Source organism: Pyrgilauda ruficollis, unplaced genomic scaffold (assembly GCF_017590135.1).
Source record: "Pyrgilauda ruficollis isolate IOZ18807 unplaced genomic scaffold, ASM1759013v1 scaffold266, whole genome shotgun sequence".
Lineage (NCBI taxonomy): Eukaryota > Metazoa > Chordata > Aves > Passeriformes > Passeridae > Pyrgilauda > Pyrgilauda ruficollis.
The window spans coordinates 37,805-58,181 of NW_024524000.1; the positions used below are offsets into that span (position 1 = coordinate 37,805).

Sequence of the window (20,377 nt, forward strand, 5' to 3'; positions counted from 1 at the left end):
CCTTGTGCAGGATCCCTGCTCCAGCAGAAGCACAGCTGGCACTGCAGGAGGGCTGAGCCCCCATGGGATGGGACTGTGCCACCACCCTGACCCACAGGGCTCAGCTCCTGCTCTCACTCTGCCTGAGGTTTGGTTTTTGTACTATTGCATTTGTATTTTTAATTTTCCAATTAAAGAACTGTTTTTCCTACTCCCATATCTTTGCCTGAGAGCCCCTTCATTTCAAAAGTACAAGAATTCAGAGGGAGGGGGTTTACATTTTCCATTTCTGTGGAGGCTCCTGCCTTCCTCAGCAGACACCTGGCTGTTCAAACCAAGACAGATCCCTTGCCTGGCTCCTCTCCTCCCCATTCCCATTCCTGAATCCCATCCTGCTGCTTTTCCCAGGGAAAGATGAAGAATTCCTTGTGGGATTTGGCTGTGCAGACAAGGCTGGACCTGCCCTCATTCCCTGAATTCCCCTCAGGATAAAAAAGAGATTTGGAAGCAGTTGGGAAATGTTACTTGGAGTGAACGTGGGGATTTGTTTGGGGGTTTATTCCCTGGTTTTCATCCCAAATGTCTAGGTAATGAAGGGAGGGTGAAAGAGGGAAGAGCACTGTGGATTTTAGTGGGATAACAGCCAGCTGTGGGATTTGGAATGCTGAGCTGGATTCCCTTTTTAGGGATATTTTAGCTCTTCAACAGCCTGTTACTAATTCCATTTTTTAGTGGGTTTAGGTGGGGAGACTCTCACACAACATTCCCAGAGCAGCTGTGGCTGCTCCATCCCTGGAAGTGTCCAAGGCCAGGGCTGGGAGCAGCCTGGGATGGTGGGAAGTGTCCAGAGGGTGGAACTGCAGGAGTTGAAGGTCCCTTCCCACCCAAACCATCCCAGGATTCCAGCACAGCCAAGCTGAGGACACCAACAGAGACTCAGCCCCGTCCTGAGGGGAAACCAGGGAACAAATCCTGGGATTTGGATTCCTCCCCACTGTTTTTATTGCCGTGGCAGGGGTGAGTATTTATGGGGAAGAATGAAATCCTTTTTGGTGCCTGAATCCCAAACTGATCCAACCCAGAGCCCTGCTGGGACAGACACCTCCTGTCCTAAATCCCTCAGCTCCAAAAGTTCCCATCTCAGCTCCTTCACCTTTTTTTGGGAATGTGCACAGCAGGAATTCCAGAGGTACAGCCCCACTTCCACTGGAAATGCCTCAACCCCTGGAATTTTGCAGCTGGAGGAGTTTTTCTTTCCTCTCTTGGAAAGATTTTGTGGTTTTTTGCTTTAAATTTCCCCTTTTTGTGTTCTATCACATCACTTAAAAATAAACAAAAGAGATATTTTTATATCTATTTATTTTAGGTGCTTTTGAAGGGCTGAGTCTCCCCTCCTTAAATTGTCCCGTTCTTGGGAATATTTATTCCATCAAAACTTTCCAGCTCCCCCAAATCTTCCTGCTGCTCCCTCCTCAGCAGAGAGGGATTTTTCCCAGAGATATTTTTCCCAGGAATTCCAGTTATTTTTTAAAATGTGTCTCATTTTTGGAGTTTTCCTGAGCTCAGCATTCCAGAAATTATCCCTATTTCTCTGGAGAGAGAGGAGAAATTCCTGGTATCCCAAACATTTCATTTTCCGTGAGATCCAGGGGATTTTTTTTCCACTGCTGGATTTTTCCCTGAGTTTTTCCCTTGGTCCAAAGTTCCAGGCTCCTTTCTTTTTATCAATTTTTAAATTCCCCCAATATTTTTATTCCTTTTCTTTGCCTCTGCCAAGTTTTTGAGGTTTTTTTTGGATGGATGAATTCCAATTTTTTTCTTGCTGCTCCAACTGCCTGTGTGTGTTGGAACTTGTCAAAAATACTAGAGCCTAAAAACTGGGCATATTTTGGGGGAAAATTTGAAATAACTCTTTTTTTTTTTTGTTTTAAACCCTCTCCCCCTTCCTCCTCCTCATTCCTTAAGGTTGTTAGAATTGACATCCTGTAAATGAGCTGGAAAAACTCCAAGCTGAAGTGCTTTTCCCTTTGGAAAACCTCCCTGAATTGGATTTGTCTCTCCACGCTTCAGGCAAGTGACTTTCCAGAGGTGATTGATGGGAATCATTTCCATTAAAATTCCCTAAAAACCTGCAAAAAAAGAGATTTTTATAAGTTTTTAAACTGTTTTTTTTTTTCTTGTCCAGAAAGTGAATCAGAGCCATCTATATCCAAACCTGTTTGGATTTGGAATTTTGGCCTTCAGTGGGATCCAAGGGAACCCTCCCTAAAATGTTTTTCTCTGGGCTTTGTGTCTTTTTCTTTTTTAAATTTTTCTCCCAACTTTTTCTGCTTTTGCCTCCCACATTTGGGAATTTGAGCTCTTCCCGATCTCATGGAACCAAACTTTAGTTTCAGAGCACTGCAGGACATGGAGGGTTTGGAAAATTTGGGAATTCAAGCTCTTCCCGATCTCACGGAACCAAACTTTAGTTTGGAAAATTTGGTAATTTAAGCTCTTCCCAACCACATGGAACCAAACTTTAGTTTCAGAGCACTGCAGGACATGGAGGGTTTGGAAAATTTGGGAATTTCAGATCTTCCCAACCTCATGGAACCAAACTTTAGTTTCACTTCACTGCAGGACGTGGAGGGTTTGGGAATTCAAGCTCTTCCTGACTTCATGGAGGTTTTGGAAAATTTGTGAATTCAAGTTCTTCCCAATCTCATGGAACCAAACTTTAGTTTCAGTTCACTACAGAACGTGGAGGGTTTGGAAAATTTGGGAATTCAAGCTCTTCCCAATCTCATGGAACCAAACTTTAGTTTGAGAAATTTGGGAATTCAAGCTCTTCCCAATCTCATGGAACCAAACTTTAGTTTGGAAAATTTGGGAATTCAAGCTCTTCCCAATCTCATGGAACAAAACTTTAGTTTCAGTTCACTGCAGGACGTGGAGGGTTTGGAAAAATTGGGAATTTGAGCTCTTCCTGACTTCATGGAGGGTTTGGAAAATTTGCATGGAACAAAACTTTAGTTTCAGTTCACTGCAGGACGTGGAGGGTTTGGAAAATTTGGGAATTTGAGCTCTTCCTGACTTCATGGAGGGTTTGGAAAATTTGGGAATTCCAGATCTTCCCAACCTCATGGAACCAAACTTTAGTTTCACTTCACTGCAGGACGTGGAGGGTTTGGGAATTCGAGCTCTTCCTGACTTCATGGATGTTTTGGAAAATTTGTGAATTCAAGCTCTTCCCAGTCTCATGGAACCAAACTTTAGTTTGAGAAATTTGGGAATTCGAGCTCTTCCCAATCCCAAATTTGGGAATTCGAGCTCTTCCCAATCCCATGGAACCAAACTTTTGTACATTCGAGCTCTTCCTGACTTCATGGATGTTTTGGAAAATTTGTGAATTCAAGCTCTTCCCAGTCTCATGGAACCAAACTTTAGTTTGAGAAATTTGGGAATTCGAGCTCTTCCCAATCCCATGGAACCAAACTTTAGTTTCAGTTCACTGCAGAGTGTGGAGGGTTTGGAAAATTTGGGAATTCAAGCTCTTCCCAATCCCATGGAACCAAACTTCCATTTCCGAGCACTGCAGGACATAGAGGGATTTGAAAAATTTGGGAATTCCAGCTCTTCCCGACCTGAGTGCCACATCCAGGAATTCCATGGACCCTTTCCTTTCCCTTTTCCCTTGGGGCCAGCAGACCCTCACACCCTCGTTCTAAAACACCCCTAATTAACCTAAACTGACCTTCCTTTAATTGAAAACCACCACTCTTTGTCCCACCACAAACTTGTTCCCATTTTTTTTTTTACAGGCCTTGGAATCCTCACCTGAGAGAAACAACAAAGGAAGAAAATTCAATTTATTCCCGTGCTGCTCCATTGCCTGGAATTTTTCCCTGAATTCCCTTCTGCTGGTGGAGTCATCTCAAGGAGCACCAGGGGTGACCTCCTGAAGGTCATAAATCCTGGGAATGGAGCTGGGAATGGGCAGCTCCACATTTAACCCCTCAGCTGCCAGCACAGCCCCTCCTTCTTCTCTTTATTTCCCTAAAATGAGGAATTTGAAATTTATTTCTGGTTGTGGTGGGAGTTTAGTGTGGGTTATGGGTGATCCCTGTTTGCCTTGGTCTTTTATTCCCTCTTCAGTTGTCCATAAATTACTCCAGTTGTCTATAAATTACTTCATTTTTACATCAATTACTTATTTTTTTCAGAAATTACTCCAGGTTGTCCATAAATTTTTCAATTTTCCCATAAATTACTCCATTTTTCCATAACTTACCTTTGTCCCCTTGGCTCCCAGAGTTTCCCTGCAGCTCAGCCTCAAGGGAATCCCATTTTCCTGTGGATTTTCCAGGTTTTTCCAGCCCCACAGGCGCTCCAGGTGGCCCTGTCGGTGCTTTGATGTCATTTTGGATCTTGCCACAATGCACAGACAGCATTCCCAACAGTTCTCCCAGATTTTAAAGACCCAGATCATGGAATTGTGGGATGATTTTGGTTGGAAAAGACCTCCAGGATCATCAGGTCCAACCTTGAATATCCTAAACCACGTTGCCAAATGTCACATCCAGTTGTTTTTTTGGACACTTCCAGGCATGGAGACTCCAGAATTTCCCTGGAAAAGCTGTCCCAATTCCTGACCACTCTGTCAGTGAAGGAATTTTTCCTAAAACCCAACCTGAACCTCCTCTGGCACAACTTGAGGCCTTTTCCCCTCATCCCATCACGAGATGCCTGGGAGAACAGGCCCGACCCAAAACCTCCTTCCAGGGAATTTTGGGATTTTTCCTTCGTGCAGGAATTGAGTGGCAACAAATGAAGCCAAGGATTGAGCTTGGAAACCAAGGAGAAGAGATAAAAAGCGGGATAAAAACCTGTGGGAATCATCACCACAGGACTTGGAGAAGGTTAAAAAAAATTTTTAATGGTTAAAAAATGTAAGTATTCCCAGAAGTTCCTGCAGGGTGGTGAATGGAAACACATTCCAAGGTGCATCCAGGAAATACCTGGATTATGGAAGGATGGAGCTTCTCCAGGTGCTTTTCCTGCTCTTCCACTCCCGTTATCCCCGGAGGGAACAAACCCCGACCTCCTCCCGTGACTTTCCCTCATCCCTGGCTCCCAACATCTGCTGCTTTTGCAGGAATATTTCCCTGGCACCAGCTGCAGCTCCCTGGCAGCACGAGAGGCAGCAGGGTTGACTCCCAGCTCGTTGATTTTTCCCGGAATCCGCAGGATTTCCAGCGTGTCCCGGAGTGCTCAGCTCCCTTTCCATCCGAGGATGAAACATCTCAAAATGCTGAATTTTGGAATGCTCCCCTTTTGTCTCCCGTGGAGCAGGTGAGTGAAAAATGGGAAAAATCTCTGGAAAAACGGGGGGAAAATCTGTTGTAGTCCCTGCCTTCCAAAGTGAGGACACGAGATAAGGCTGGGATTCTGAGTCTGATTGGAATTGTGCAAAAAACCAAAAAATTCTGCAAAGGAGGGAAAATGAGATTTCTCCTTTTCCTGTTACTGGGGTTTTTATACTGTGACCTGCTCATGAATTTCCAGGCTGGCAAATCCCACTTGGAGCAAAAAATATCTGGAAGGGGACAAAAAATAAAAAGAGATCTGTGAGGTTCCTTAAATATTCCTTGGGACACTTGGGTTCAGGAGGATGATGCAAATTTAGGGATAATTTTCCTCCTTCCTTGCATTAAATCAAATCCTGCGGCTTAATATTTACAGGGAAGATAAAATCTGAAGTGGAGGCTTAAAATCTCATCCAGAGGAGTGGCTCTGGTTATTTTTAGGGACCACTGGCTGGTTTTTCCATTGGATAAATCAGAATTCCAAGCTGGCAGCAGCTGGGGTCCTGTGCCATGGCTGGGGTGGGTGGCTGTCACCATGAGGGGACAATTTTGTGTCCCCCACTTTTATCTTTCTCAGTTTATTTTTATTGCAAAGAAACAGGCTCAGCCTGATGTTGTTCCATGGCAGAAATGGGATTTTATCCCTCTGTTTTCCATCTGATTCCCTGTGGAGCAGCCACAAATTTCACCCCATGGGAAAACAAAATCCAAACCCCGGGAAGGGCTGGTGTGAGAGGCCACCCTTTCTCTGTTCAGGAAATGCAGGCAAGAAAGCAAAAAATCATTTATTTTATTTTATTTTATTTTATATTATTTTATTTTATTTTATTTTATTTTTTTTTTTAATTTCATTTAGTTTTATTTCATTTTATTTTATTCCCATTATTCTTTTCCCTTTCCAATTCTTTTAATCCTGCTAATATTAATGCTATTTAATATTATTAATATCCTAACAATATTAATATTATTAATACCCTGGAAATATTAATATTATTCTTAATACCCTGACAATATTAATATTATTTCTTTAGAGACAGGCTGGAGGTGGCACTCAGTGCTCCGGGCTGGTGACAAGGTGGGGATTGGGCACAGCTTGGACTCGGTGATCTTGGAGGGCTTTTCCAACCTAAATAATTCTGGAATTCTGTGGAATGTGATCCACAGGATCCCTCCAGGGCTCTGGGAATACTCGGCAGGGGAAGGGAGATTTTTGGTGTTGGTGATGAGCAAAGTGGGACCTGAGCAGCTGAACCTTCTGGAAGCTCCTGAGATGCCTCCAGCAGGGAATTCTGTGCTTGGAACGGGGATATTCCAGCCGTGGTGAGTGGGATCCATGGCTCAGATCTGAGGGCTCCCCTCCCCATCCCACGTCACTCCCCAGCCTTTCCCCAGGATCCCTGTGGAGACAGAGGCATGGCTGACACCTCCCAGAACTTCCATCCAAATATCCTGAAATGAGAGCAGGCTCTGAGGTCTGGGAATGATCAGGCTGGGAATAAACGCCATCCCAAAAAGCAGAACGGGCAAAAATCACTGCTGGATCGCCACCAAAATTGTGGCCAAAAATTCCCAACGCGTGGAATTGCAAATCCCATCGCTTCCTGGAGCTCACAGGGCTGAGCAGCCTGGGAAAAAAAGCTTGGGAAGAGGTGGGAAAAATGGTCTTTGGACAACTTGGAAGAGGTTCTCATCAGCAGCTCCTCTGCTGGGCTGCAGGGGGATGATTTTGGGGTGGTTTTGGGGTGTTTTTGGGTGGTTTTGGGATGGTTTTGGGATGGTTTTAGGAGCTGGAGTCCCATTGATTTTGGGATAGGAATATCTACATATTTCCCCCTGCTGGACTCCAGAAGTGGGAATGGATCCCATTAAAAGCTTCAGCTGCTTCAACTCTTCTGATTTTCTCTTCAGCTGAAGGATGGGTTTTTAACAGCAGAATTTTGACCAGAATTTTGGCTGCTCCCCAGATTGGAGTGACCCAGCCTGCAGAGCAATCCTGTGGGAATGGGATGAATCCAGACCTCATCCCTCTCTGAGGGATTTTTGACCATGGTGGCTCAAAATCACAAATTCTCATAAATTTCCCTCTTTTTTTGCCCTTTTACTCCCCACAGGGCTCATCCCAGGAGGACAGCACTGGGAATGTGCTCTAGGACTGAGGCCAGAACCTTTTGGTCTCAAAAATGTTGAGAGAAGAGGCCATGATTGGGTTGGGAAATTGAAAAATTGGGAAATTTGGATCTCAGTGACCAAACTGAGGTGGCTTTTTCATCCCTGGCAAGGTTTTTGTCACCTACCCACCATGGAATTGCCACCCAGCTCTGCACCAGTGGAGCTCTGGGACTGGCAGCAGCACATCCCAGCCTGGAAATCCCAGAATTCCGGGATCACTGAGGTGGGAAAAGCCCTCCCAGCCCATCCAGTCCCAGCTGTGCCCCATCCCCACCTTGTCCCCAGCCCAGAGCTCTGAGTGCCACCTCCAGGAGTTCCTCAGACACCTCCAGGGATGGGCACTCCAAACCTCCCTGGGCAGCCTCTTCCAATTCTTATCAACCCTTTCCATGAGGAAATTTCCCGTTCCTGGAGTTGCTCCTTCTGGATTCCATGTTGCGATTTCCCTGGTTCAGATTCCCAGATCTCCCCTCCGTTTCTGGTCTAAATCTGCTTTTATTTTCCACGTTGAAACATTCCCAATGAAATCCTGCACCTTCCAAGTTAAAACCCCCTTTCCCAGTGTGATTTAGACCATCCTAAATTGAGAAACCCCATAAAGGTCCTCAGTGCTCCAAAGGAGATCCCTGATGGATTTTAATTTTCCATTTTTTTAATGAAATTGGTGGATGCTTCAAAGAAGATCCTGAAGCAATTTTTCTTTTCTTTTCTTTTCTTTTCTTTTCTTTTCTTTTCTTTTCTTTTCTTTTCTTTTCTTTTCTCCTTTCCTTTTCTTTTCCTTTTCTTTCCTTTTCTTTCCTTTTCTTTCTTCTTTTCATGTTTATTTTTGAAATTTTATTTTACTTGGTTTTTTGCTTGCTGTGTGAAAGAGATGTACTTAAGTTCTAATGCTTAAGTTTTGTGAAAGATATTCTTTACCACCCAAAGTCAGTATGTGTTTTGCTTAAGGAATTTGCTTCTCAGACAGTAGAAAAGGTACATTATATTATATAAATTATACATTCTATCAAAGAAGAGTTGAACTGAAGCTTATTAAATTGATGAAGGGTGGGCATGTTTGAAATTGTTTTCCATGGATCCCATGCAGGGTCACACTTTGCTGAGGTGACTATGTCTCCTGAAGCTCATCCAGCTGTACATTCCCTGGAATTCAGCTGGCCTTGGATTCACTCTGGAGATTCAAAAAGCTGAGCAAGGAACCAGGACTGGTCCCATCTGCTCATTCCTTAATTACTCTTCCAAAGATTTGGAGCAATCCCCTTCTCCCAGTCCGCATCCAGGAGGGGCTGCTCTTGTTTCCCTGGATCAATCCTTGGGTTGCTCCGGGTATTTTTGGCTGGAGAAAGGAGCAAGTTTTGGCATAGCCATAAATAAGGGAAAGGGTGAAAGGTGTCTTGTGGGGAGAACCAGTTAAACCAGTAAAAAGAACTTACTGTGGAAAAACCAGTTAAAGAAGAAGAAACTGTGGGAAGAACCAGTTAAACCAGTAGTGGGGAGGAGGAACTTCCCATAATCCCATTGACACCCCTGGTGTGGGGTTGGTCATTCCAAGCAATGGTTCCTCTCCCTGTTTTCCATTTTAAAAAAGGAGGGAGAGGGATTTTTTTTATATAGATACAGTGACAGGACACAGGGAATGGCTCCCAGTGCCAGAGGGCAGCCATGGATGGGATCTTGGCCATGAGGAATTCCTGGCTGGGCTGGAATTGCCAGAGCAGCTGGGGCTGCCCCTGCATCCCTGCAGTGCCCAAGGCCAGGCTGGACACTGGGGCTGGAGCAGCCTGGGATGGTGGGAGGGTTGGAACTGGGTGGGCTTTAAGGTCCCTTCCATCCCCTTCTGGGATTCTGGTATTCTAAACCACCTTTGTTGGGTTTTCCATGGAGCAAAGTGGGAGAGTCCAGCAAGGAAAACAACTGGGAACGCAATTTTGGGGTCCAAATTTCTCAAACCCTTATCTCAAAGTGGGGCTGATAAAAACCATCCCATGAGCTGGGAATCCTCAAAGCTCCACAGGGCTGAGTGAGACCTCATGGAGCATCTTCACTCCAGCTGTTCTTGGTCCCATCTCTCATCCCAAAAAGTCATTTTTCAGTCTTCCCTGCTGCTTTCAGGGCCTCAGGAAGAACAATGGGACAGAAACAGGGGCTGGGGGCTTTCCTGATGTTTTTCCTGAGGTGCTTTGGGATCAGAAAACGCTGCTGGAGCTTTCCCAGCTTTTATCTTATGGATGAGGTGTGGCTGCCAGGACTTTTTGCTCAGTATGAAGCCAGAATTCCAGCAGATGGAAACCCTTCCCTCTCCAGAGGTGTTGGCATTCTGGGAAGTGGTGAGTGCTCCTCTTTGTTTGCCTTGCCTTGCTCCCATTGATTGCCCCCAAATATTCCTGCTTGCTCCAGGAGCTGAGGAGCCTGGCTTGGAAACCTTCCAAATTTGCTTCAGCACAGTTTATTTTTGTGGTTTCCTTTGGCCTGAGTTTGGTGTTCCCCCCCTCCTGTTTTTTGGGGTTTTTTGACAATTAAAAACTCGTTTTGTTCTTCACCCCTGCTCTGGGTCTTTGATGGAGCCTGTTTGGCTCCAGGGTTTGGGAATAAAAGCATGGAATTGTTCAGCTCCAGGTGTTCCCATCACACCTGTCAAGAGCCCAGCATGAAAATTCCACATGGCCCGAGCCCAGATCCATGGGGGAAAATCACCCATCCCAACATTTATGGACAGGGACACCTGCCACCATCCCAGGCTGCTCCAGCCCCAGTGTCCAGCCTGGCCTTGGGCACTGCAGGGATGCAGGGGCAGCCCCAGCTGCTCTGGCAATTCCAGCCCAGCCAGGAATTCCTCATGGCCAAGATCCCATCCATGGCTGCCCTCTGGCACTGGGAGCCATTCCCTGTGTCCTGTCCATCCCTTGTCCCCAGTCCCTCTGCAGCTCTCCTGGAGCCCCTTCAGGCCCTGCAATGTGCTGGAAGCTCTCCCTGGGTCCTTCCCTTCTCCAGGGGAACATTCCCAGCTCTCCCAGCCTGATTCCAGAGGGGCCCCAGCCCTGGAGCAGCTCCATGGATTCCTCTGGATTTGCTCCAGCAGCTCCAGGTCCTGCTGCTGCAGGGTGTCCCCAAGTGCCACATTTCCACCTCTTCCCAACCCCTGCAGGGTTAAACCCCTCTGGACCTGGGTTAAAACCAGAACTCCTCATCCTGCAGCATTTTGGGAGCGCCAGTCCTGTCAGGAATTGTGTCGGAGCTGCACAAAGACCTCCTGATTGCCCCACTCCGGGTTCGGGAGTGGATTCAGTTGCTGAATGCAGATCCAATTGCAATTAAGCCCATTCAGCTCCCTAACGAGGCATTCAGGGCTTTGGGAGGTTTGTAGGGTTTAATTAGGCTCAGTTGTTAAGCCTGAGTTTATGGAGTGCTCCTCTGAAGCCTGGGATCAGCATCAATCCCTAAAACTGGAGTCATCCTGGGGAGCTTGGAGGCAAAAATTATCTGAAGGGGAGGAAAAATTGTGGATATTTACGGGCAGGAAGCAGTTAATTCCTGGGATTTTCTGCTGGAGTGGGGGAACATCAGCTCAAGTGATTTCCCTGCAGGGAAGAGCAAAATTCCACCTCTCCCAACTTCTAAACCCGTGGATATTTGAACACCTGGGAGCTGATGGATGATTTAAATCTCTTTTAGCAGCTGTTTGAGCCTCTCATTCATTAACTGTGCAGGTCCTTTGGCCTCACCTGGAGCCAGGTGGGGCTGGGATTCCCTGGAATTTTTTTCCATCTCAAGCCCATGTGTTCCTGCTCACCCTGAAGGCTCCTGGTTTTCCCTTTTCCTCTGTCCTTGACCTTTTTGGCCCGTTTAGCTCCTGGCCAGAGGATCTGTAGGGATGGATGTGACCCACCAGGGTGAGATCTGCTCTTCATCAGCTCCAGAATTCCCAGCACCCCGGGCACGGAAATCCTCGTGCAGATCCCCTGCTCCAAGCAGGAAAACTGCTGGGCTTTTGGGATATGGGGTCTCTAATTCTTGCTAATGTTTTTAATTTATTTTTTTTTTTAACCTAAGCTGAAATTTCCTCTCTTTGTATGGTGGGAGTTCCAGGGGTGGCTGGATTGGGGTTTTCCCAGTGGCTGGAAGCTCCCTTGGGATGCAGCTTTGGATTTGGCTGCAGGAGGTGGCTGGAGCTGAGGGGAAAATTCAGATTTATTCCCTTGATCCTGTTTGGAGCTGAGGGGAGAACTCAGATTTATTCCCTTGATCCTGTTTGGAACCAAAGGGAGAATTCAGATTTATTCCTGGGATCCTGTTTGGAGTCAGAGGTGAGAACTCAGATTTATTCCTGGAATCTTGTTTGGAGTTAGAGGTGAGATCTCAGATTTATTCCCTTGATCCTGTTTGGAGCTGAGGGGAGAATTCAGATTTATTCCTGGGATCCTGTTTGGAGCTGAGGGCTGAGAATTCAGATTTATTCCCGTGATCATGTTTGGAGCCAGGGCTCCCAGGAGGGTGAGAATTCCAGTTAATTCCTGGGATTCTGTTTGGAGCTGATCTCCCTCCCCAGGAATTTCCATGGAATGTGTCCCACTCATTCCCTGCCCGCCTCACCCAGAGCTTTGGGGTCCCTGCACTGTCCCCACCCCAAGGAGCCACGTGCAGTGCTTGGGTCCTTTTTGGGGTCATTTCCCAAACATTTGAACCTCCACTCCCCTCCCTGCCTCAGTTTCTCTCTGCCTCCAGTTCTCCATCCAGGAGACAATTCCTTAGAAATCTCTGTTGGGAGACGAGACAAATCAGGATTTCACTTGTGCTGTCCCCACTCCAGGCCCCCAGCAATCAGACTCCCACATTTGAACCATAAATCAGTTTTTCACCTCAAGCCTGCTGTTTTCCACCCTCTGCAGGTGCTGATTCCTGGAGTTTTTATCTCCCTGGGAACAAACTTTCCCCCTTTCCCTGCGCCGGCCCCTTCCCTTGCAAGCATCCCAGTTATTTTATTATCATTTTATGCCCACAAGGTAAAAATATTTTAATTTTTCCCCCCCTTCCCTCCCTTTCTCCCCCCTCTCCATCCCCACATTCCTGCCCAGAGCGAGGGGGGTGGCATCCCCTGCGTGTCCCGTTCTCCTTCTCCATCCATCCATCCATCCATCCATCCATCCATCCATCCATCCATCCCAGCTACCGGGAGCTGCAAGGGGGGACCCGCCTGGAGCAGCCCCTCCTCCCGCCTCAAAATTCCTTTTTTTTCCCCCAGCCCCTGGAAGTTTCTCCGCCGAGTGGAGAGACCCCGGGACGCTCCGGGTCCTGGGCGGGGGGAGAAGCCGGAGCCGGGTGAGTGAGCAGCAGGGTCTGTCCGTCCGTCCGTCCGTCTGTCCGTGTCTGTTTGTCCGTGCAGGGTTTGGCTCCCTTGGGTTTGTTGTTTTTTTCTTTTCCCCCGGCCACTCTTCAGTCTCAGGTTGCAGTTAAAGAACTGCGGAGGGGAAGGAGGGAGAGGGGCCGGGGGAAGAGGAGGAGGAGGAGGAAGCAGCAGCTCCCAAGGGGGAGGATGAGGAGGAAGAGGAGAGTGAGGAGCAGCAGCTCCGGATGAGGAAACTGAGGAGGGAGAGGAGGAGGAGGAGGAGGAAGCAGCACCTCCCGATGGGGGAGGAAGAGGAGGATGAGGAGGGTGCAGCTTCCGATGGGGAGGAAGAGGAGGCAGCAGCTCCTGAGGAAGAGTAGGATGAGGAAGCAAGCTTCTGATGGGGAAGATGAAGAGGATGAGGAGGCAGCAGCTCGCAGCTCCAGATGAGAAGGATAAGGAGGATGAGGAAGCAGAAGCTTCCAGGGGCGAGGATGAAGAAGATGAGGAGGCAACACCTCCCTATGGGGGAGGAAGAGGAGGAGGAGGAGGCAGCAGCTCCCAGTGGGGAGGATGAAGATGAGGAGGCAGCAATTCCAGATGAGGAAAATGAGGAGGAGGAGGAGGCAGCAGCTCCTGATGGAGGAGGAAGAAGAGGTTGAGGAGCAACAGCTTCCAATGGGGAGGAAGAGGAGGATGAGGAGCGGTGGCTTCCAAAGGGGAAGATGAGGGGAGTGAGGAGGCAGCAGCTCCCTGATGGGGAGGAAGAGGAGGATGAGAAGGAAACAGCTCTGGATGAGGAAGCACCACATGGGGAGATGGAGGAGGAAGAGGAGGTTGAGGAGCAACAGCTTCCAATGGGGAGGAAGAGGAGGATGAGAAGGAAGCAGCTGTGGATGAGGAGGATGAGGAAGCACGGCATGGGGAGATGGAGGAGGAAGAAGAGGTCGGCAGCTCCCAGTGGGGAGGATGAGGAGGAGGCAGCAGCCACTGGTGGGGAGGATGAAGAGGATGAGGAGGCAGCAGCAGCCCCAGCTTCCCCCTGCTCTGCACAATTTGAACCCCTTGGTGCTGCCCCAGAAGGGCCCGAGGTGCCCCAAACCTGTCTGGAATTGGAATTTTGGGATGAATTTCACCTCCCCTGGTGGGATGTGGCTCAGGAGCGTCAGGGCGAGCTTGGGAAGGAGATTCCAGAGCATTGTGGAATATCCAGGGTTGGAAGGGTCGCCAAAGTGCCACTCCTGGTCCTGCCCAGGACAATCCCATGATCCCACCATGTTCCCGAGGGTGTTGCCCAAATGCTCCTTGAGCTCTGTCAGCATTACCAGAGTTCCCATGGGTTTGTTTTGGGGTTTTTTGAGGTGTTTTTGAGAAGAAGACAATTCCTGTTGCTCCTTTGATGCATCCAGGGGGTCTGAGCATGGAGTGGGCAGAATCTGATCCCAGAAAACTTCCCACCAGTGGGATAAGGAGATGGATTTTCCTTCTGATCTTGTTCTGTGCAACGTGGCTGGAAGCAAGTCCTGGATCAAAGCTGGGACAACAAAGGAGCAAATCCCCTGGGAATGGCTCTAATTCCAACAAAATGGATATTTTGGTGGGATGTGGGAGAAGCTGCAGGAAGAGTTGGTCTGGGGCCATTCCTGGCTGGGGAACTCACAAATTCCAGGGTGGAATTCTCCTTTCCTGCTGCAGGTTTGATCGTGGCAATGGATGCAGGGATTGAGTGTCTGGAATCCACATCCAGCTGTGGATTTGCTCCTTTCCCAATCCAGCTTTTCCTGCCCCAGGAGCACCAGTGGTGGTGGTGACTGAGATCCACTCACAATTCCCAGCTTCTCCTGTGGATGCTGGAATGATGTTCCACAAATTTCTTTTTGATTCACAATTTGGTATTTTTTTGGCTGCTCTCCATCGTGGGCCCAAAATAACGGGAATTCTGCTGCAATCAGGAATTGCAGGGAAGTGTTTTTATCAACTGCCAGGAGATGATTCCTGAAATGTCTCAGAAGTCTTTGAGGCTCTTTGTGGTTTGGGTGGAATTTGCAGGAATTTCTTCCTGTGATCACTGCACCTGGGAGGAGGAACAGGAAATGGGACAGGGAAGGTTGGGGCTTCCCAATTTTCCTGCAGCTCCCAGGATCCTCGGGAAGGGCTGGAGGTTCTGTTCGGAGCGTTGGCACAGGGATATGGGGACACATCCTAGCTCTTTTGGGTGGCATTTGGTCCTTTTTGGGTGTCACTGGATTTTTGGGATTACTGGGTTTTTGGTCCTTGTTGAGTGTCACTGGAATTTTGGGTTCACTGGACTTTTGGGATCACTGGAGTTTTGGGTGTCATTTGATCCTTTTTGGGTGTCATTGGTCATTTTGGGGATCACTGGAATTTTAGGATCACTGGATTTTTTGGGTGTCATTTAATTCTTTCTGGGTGATACTGGAATTATGGGATCACTGAGTTTTTGGATGTCGCTTGGGGATTTTTGGGATCACTGGATTTTTAGGATCCCTAGGGTTTTGGGGGTCATTTGTTCCTTTTTTGGGATCACTCAGTTTTCCCAAACACAGCCTGTCTGGGAATGGGAAAACCAGGGGAGCAGGGGATGGGAGATGGATGATGGATGGATGGAGTGTGACTCTGGGATTTGGGGTGAGGGATCTGCAGGTGGTGCCGAAGCTGTGAGATGTTCTCACCACAGGCCTCACCTTCCCGTGGAATTAATAATTAAATTAATGGGAAAAGTCAGGGATTTGGGTTCAGATCCTTGGCTCCAACTGCTGGATCTCTTCCTGACTGGGCAGGGGGTGCCTCTGGATCTGCCTCTCCCATTCCCTGCCCATAAATCAGGGAATCATGGAGAGGTTTGTGTTGGAAGGGGCTTTAAAGCCCATCCAATTCCTACCTGGCCATGGGGTATTCCCAGGAGATGGGAATGTGGGAATTCCATTCCCAGACTCTCCTTGCTGCCTCCTTCCACGTCCATATTCCAGCAAAAGCGAATCTGGAGGCAGGGAAACGGCAGCAGATTCCTGCTGGGAGAATTTCCCCTGCCCCAAACCCAGGAGGCTCCCAAGGGATGCAGAACCTTTGGGATCTTTTTTTCCTTTGTCCCAGCTCCTGTTCCCCTCAGGAGCACTTGGAAATGTGAATAACCTGGAAAAGTTCCAGCTGGAGAAACCGGAGCAGCGCAGTCCTGGCTGCCAGCCAGGCACTCAATCTCTTCATCCGTCACTTTCCAACCCTTTTTCCCCCTTTTTTTAACCCCTACCTCCTTCAAATCCAACGATTTTCCCACAAATCCCCACCTCTCCTTGGCCATGGATCCTACTTCCCTGGAGACATTCCCTTTTTCAGGATGTCTAATCCCATTCCACCTTTTTTAAGGGAAAACAGTTGAACAAACGTCACCCCCTGGATGCCCCACGTGGCAGCGGGGTGACAAAACGGCAGATATCCCGTTCTTTGTTCCATGAATCTGTCTGATGAGCACTGATTCCCAACAAAATTCCTCTTTGGAGTCACCCACCCCAAACCTTCACTCCTTTCCTGGGATTTCTTGCAGGAATTGGAGCTCAGGGCACCAAACCCCTCCCGTGCTGTTTGCGGCAGCTGCATGGGCAAATCCAACAGTTTTTTCCTTCAAATTGTGCTTCTTGGAGAGGGAGGAAAGTTCTGCCTGGAGATGATCTTCCCAGGAAGCACCCAGCTGGAATTTTCTGCTTGGAAAAGCCTCTAAATTTGGCTCAAAAACGTGTTTTTAATGTGAAAATCTGATTTGTGGGGAGTCACCATGGAGCAGGAAAAAAGAGAGGAGGGTATGGATGTCATTCCCAGGACTCACCGGGTGTTTTCCTGCTTTTCCCCTGGATGCTTCCAAGCTGGAATCCTCCATCCCAAACTCCCGGAACTTTCCTTGTCACAGGAATCTTAAAGGGACTCCTTATTCTCATTAGTTGGAATTGAATCCCTGGAAAAGAATAAAGCTGGATGAAGCCATTGAGATTTTTTTTTCCCCTGAATCCATAATTTGCACCTTGGAAGTTGTCTATGCTTCCCTGGGAACAGGTGAGGCTCAGAGCAGGAGAAGAACTTTTGATTGCCCATTAAAAAAGAGTAAAATTCCCTTTGGCAGCACCACTCCTGCTCCACATGGAGAATTCCCTTTTTTCCAGAGGGGGAATTCTGCAGCAATTCTGGGGAGTCATTAAACCACCAACAATAACCAAAATTCCAGACTCCTCCTTGGGCTGGATCCTCAAGGAAGTTCATCCTGGATTTAGGAGCCTGGAGATCAGGGTTGGATGTTGGTGATTCCTGATTTTCCTGGCCTTTTCTCCTGGATTAATTGGAGTGGGAAGTTTCTCCTGCTTTTATCCCACCACCAATATTCCCATGTGGGCCTCGTTGCCTCAGGTGGATGTTGGGAAAGCGGGGTGGCAAAGCTGAGCTCTCAGCATTACAAAGAAATGAAGGAATTCAAGAATTTATGGATTTCAATCCAAATTTTCCATGACAAGAGGAGTCTTTTTAGCTGGACAAAAGCTTTTCCTGGCACTGAGGGTGGGTGGGAGCTTCACCCTCAGGTGGTCGCAGCTCCAACCTCTTTCCCTCTGCAGGTGAGGGACTCTCCAGGCTCTGTGCTGGCTTCCAGGAATTCCCAGGAGCTGCTTCCCACGGGAAATGTTGTGTGCCCAGATCCTTGTCCTGGCGGTGGCCACGGGGCCGTTCCAAGCTGGGGCTGCTCATGAAGGTGAGTGACAAGTGACAAGTGACACCTGGGTCACCACGGGTGCAGCACCTGGGACATTTCGGGGAGGAAAACCCCTTTTCCAAGCAGATTTTCCTGGATCCACGCATGGATCTGTCAGGCTGGAGCTGTGGTGCTTTTAATTCCTGCTCAGGATCCTCTTAGGTTGGGATCAGGTGGATAACAGAGCACCTCCAAAGGAATTCAGGGCCTGAATTCCTGCTCTGGGATTCATGGAGAAATCAGGGCTCTGCTCAGTGTCCTGCCTCTGCTCCAGCTCCTGCTCCAGAGGAAGGTGGGGAGAAAGGGAAAACAAATCCCCTCTGAATTCCAAGACCTGCTTCCAGCCACCACACAGGAAATGGGAGAGGAAAAACCTCAAGGAAGCCTTGAATCCTTCTCCTGGTTTTTAGGGAGTCGAGATGGCACAAGGATTCACCTCCCCAGCTCCGTGCAAGCCCAGAAAGAGCTTTTGGGGATGAGGGGCTGGATCCAAAAAGCAGGAGGAAAAAGAATTCCAGGGAAGAGCCTCATGGATGACCCAGGGTGTCCTTTTTTGGTCTTGGGTGGGGAGATCCTTGGGGGCATCCTCCAGAGTGAATCCAGAGCTCCCAGGATTGTCCCAGGCTGGGTGGGATCCTCCTTTTTCCAACAACCCCCAGGTTTGAAGGTGCAGATTCATCTAATTCCATTAAATTCAACCTGGAGTTAATGGAATCTTCAGCATCAGCTCGGAAATTAACTTGATTAAGCTGCTGTCCATCAATTAACCAAGAAACTCGACTCTAAGGCTGTTTAATTCCGGGCTGGGAGCGGGGCAATAAATCAACCTTTGGAGATGTCTCTGGCAAAGCCATGATGGATGGAACAGGATCGTTCTGGAGGTGCATGGAAAATTCCAAATCCCATCCTATCCCCCTGTGATTAATAGAGCTGTCCAGGGTGGGATTTTCTCCAGAAGGTACCAATCCAAATGTCTTTACCATCCCACATTTCCCATGACAGCTCCAGGTGCCTGATCCAAGCAGGAATTACGAGGTTTTGGGAAATTTTTGCCTCCCCAAAAAAAAAGGAAAGCCCCCAGAATGAGGTGGGATTGTCACATTATAGGGAAAAGGGCACCATCCCACCCTTTGGAATCCCTTATTTGTTGTTTTCCTCCTCGTTATCCCTGGATGCAAATGAGGGTGGGGTGAGGAAGACTCTCAAAAATCAGGATGGATGGAGGAAGCTCTGCCATGGACAGGGACCTTCCACTGTCTCAGGTCATCCTGGCCTTGGACACTTCCCAGGACGGGGCATCTCTGGATGAGCAGCTTCTCCTGGGTCAGAACATCCCAATTAGGATTGGATGGAATTAGGAGGAAATTAAGGAGAGCTAAGGAGAACACAACACTCTGGGAAGCACCTAAACACGGTCTTTCCATCCTCTTCCCTTCGGTGTCCTGGGAATTCAGGTGGCTCTGGGGGGTTTCCCTCACTCCGTGGGAATGAGGGATGAGCCTCCCTGTCCCTCTTGTCCCCCAGCCTGCAGGACAGCAGAGGTGGCCAAGGTTCTGTTCCTCGTGGGGCAGTCGGAGGGTGCCGGGGAGGAGAGCTCCCGGCTGCTCCGGGATTTCATCGGGAACGTGGCCAGATCCTTCGAGATGGGAAGAGGAGGAATCCAGCTGGGCCTGGCTCTCTATGGGGAGACACCAAGGTGGGTCTGACCCTCCTCCTGCAGCCACTCCTGCATTCCTGGAATCCAGATCATGGATGAAGAGCTTCTGCAGCTCTGGGGAGCCTCTGAGCAGAGTCATCCAGGGGGGCTTGGCCACAGGGAATTCTTTCAGGGCAGGGAGGATGGGTTTAACACTCAAATTCCAAGTTTTAGATCCTGATTGTGGTACCCACGGTTTGGGGCTCGTTCCCTGCACTCCCCTGACCACTGTGAGGAGAACTCCTTGGCATGAGTTAAATCCATGGAGTGGTTTGGGTGGGAAGGAACCTTAAAGACCATTTAATTCCAGTTTCCATGGGCAGGGATAGGTTCCCTATCCCAGGGTGCTCCAAGTCCCAATGTCCAGCCTGGCCTAGGACACTTCCAGGGATCCAGGGACAGCCACAGCTTCTCTGGGCAACTGGGAAGAAACTAAATGTCAACATTATTGCTGGTTATGGCCATTTTCAGTACATCTCTTTCTCTTTATTCCCTCATCTCTCATTCCCAGGATGAGTGTTGAGCTCACGGATTATGTGACCATCAAAGAAAGGCTGGATGCAGTTCAGGAGCTCTCCTTCCAAGGCAGCAGTCTCCAAACAGGCTCAGCCCTGGCTTTTGCAGCTCAGGCCTTGGCTCAGGACACCCTGAGAGAGGAGGCAGCAAAGGTGGGTGAGCTCCTGAGGTGTTGTCAGGGAGCAGCTGGGTCATCCCAGAATCCTGGAATGGTTTGAGTCGGAAGGGAACTCAAAGCCCACCCAGTGGCACCCCTCTGCCATGAGCAGGGACACCCTCCACCATCCCAGGCTGCTGCAAACCCCATCCAACCTGGCCTTGGGCACTGCCAGGGATCCAGGGACAGCCACAGCTGCTCTGGGAATTCCATTCCAGGGCCTCCCCACCCTCCCAGCCAGGAATTCATTCCCAATATCCCATCTAACCCTGCCCTCTGGCAGTGGGAAGCCATTCCCACTTTGTCCTTTCGCTCCATGATCTTGCAAGTTGTGTTGGAAGAATTCTTTCCTAGTATCCAATCCAAACCTAGTCCTCCCTTGGGAGATGCTCATGAGGACTTGTAGGGATGAATCCTCTCCCTGTGCTGGCAGGAATTT

The 20,377-nt window shown here is 48.6% G+C and overlaps 1 protein-coding gene across 1 annotated transcript in view; it reads left to right on the forward strand.

Moving 5' to 3' along the window:
• Positions 1–17,499: 17,499 nt before the first annotated feature.
• LOC121355712 (collagen alpha-1(VII) chain-like) overlaps positions 17,500–20,377 on the forward strand; it is a 78,728-nt gene continuing 75,850 nt past the window's right edge. The window contains exons 1-3 of the mRNA XM_041471366.1: positions 17,500–17,569; positions 19,094–19,265; positions 19,777–19,933. Of these exons, the coding sequence (XP_041327300.1) occupies positions 17,500–17,569; positions 19,094–19,265; positions 19,777–19,933 (399 nt within the window). The remainder of the gene's footprint in view (positions 17,570–19,093; positions 19,266–19,776; positions 19,934–20,377) is intronic.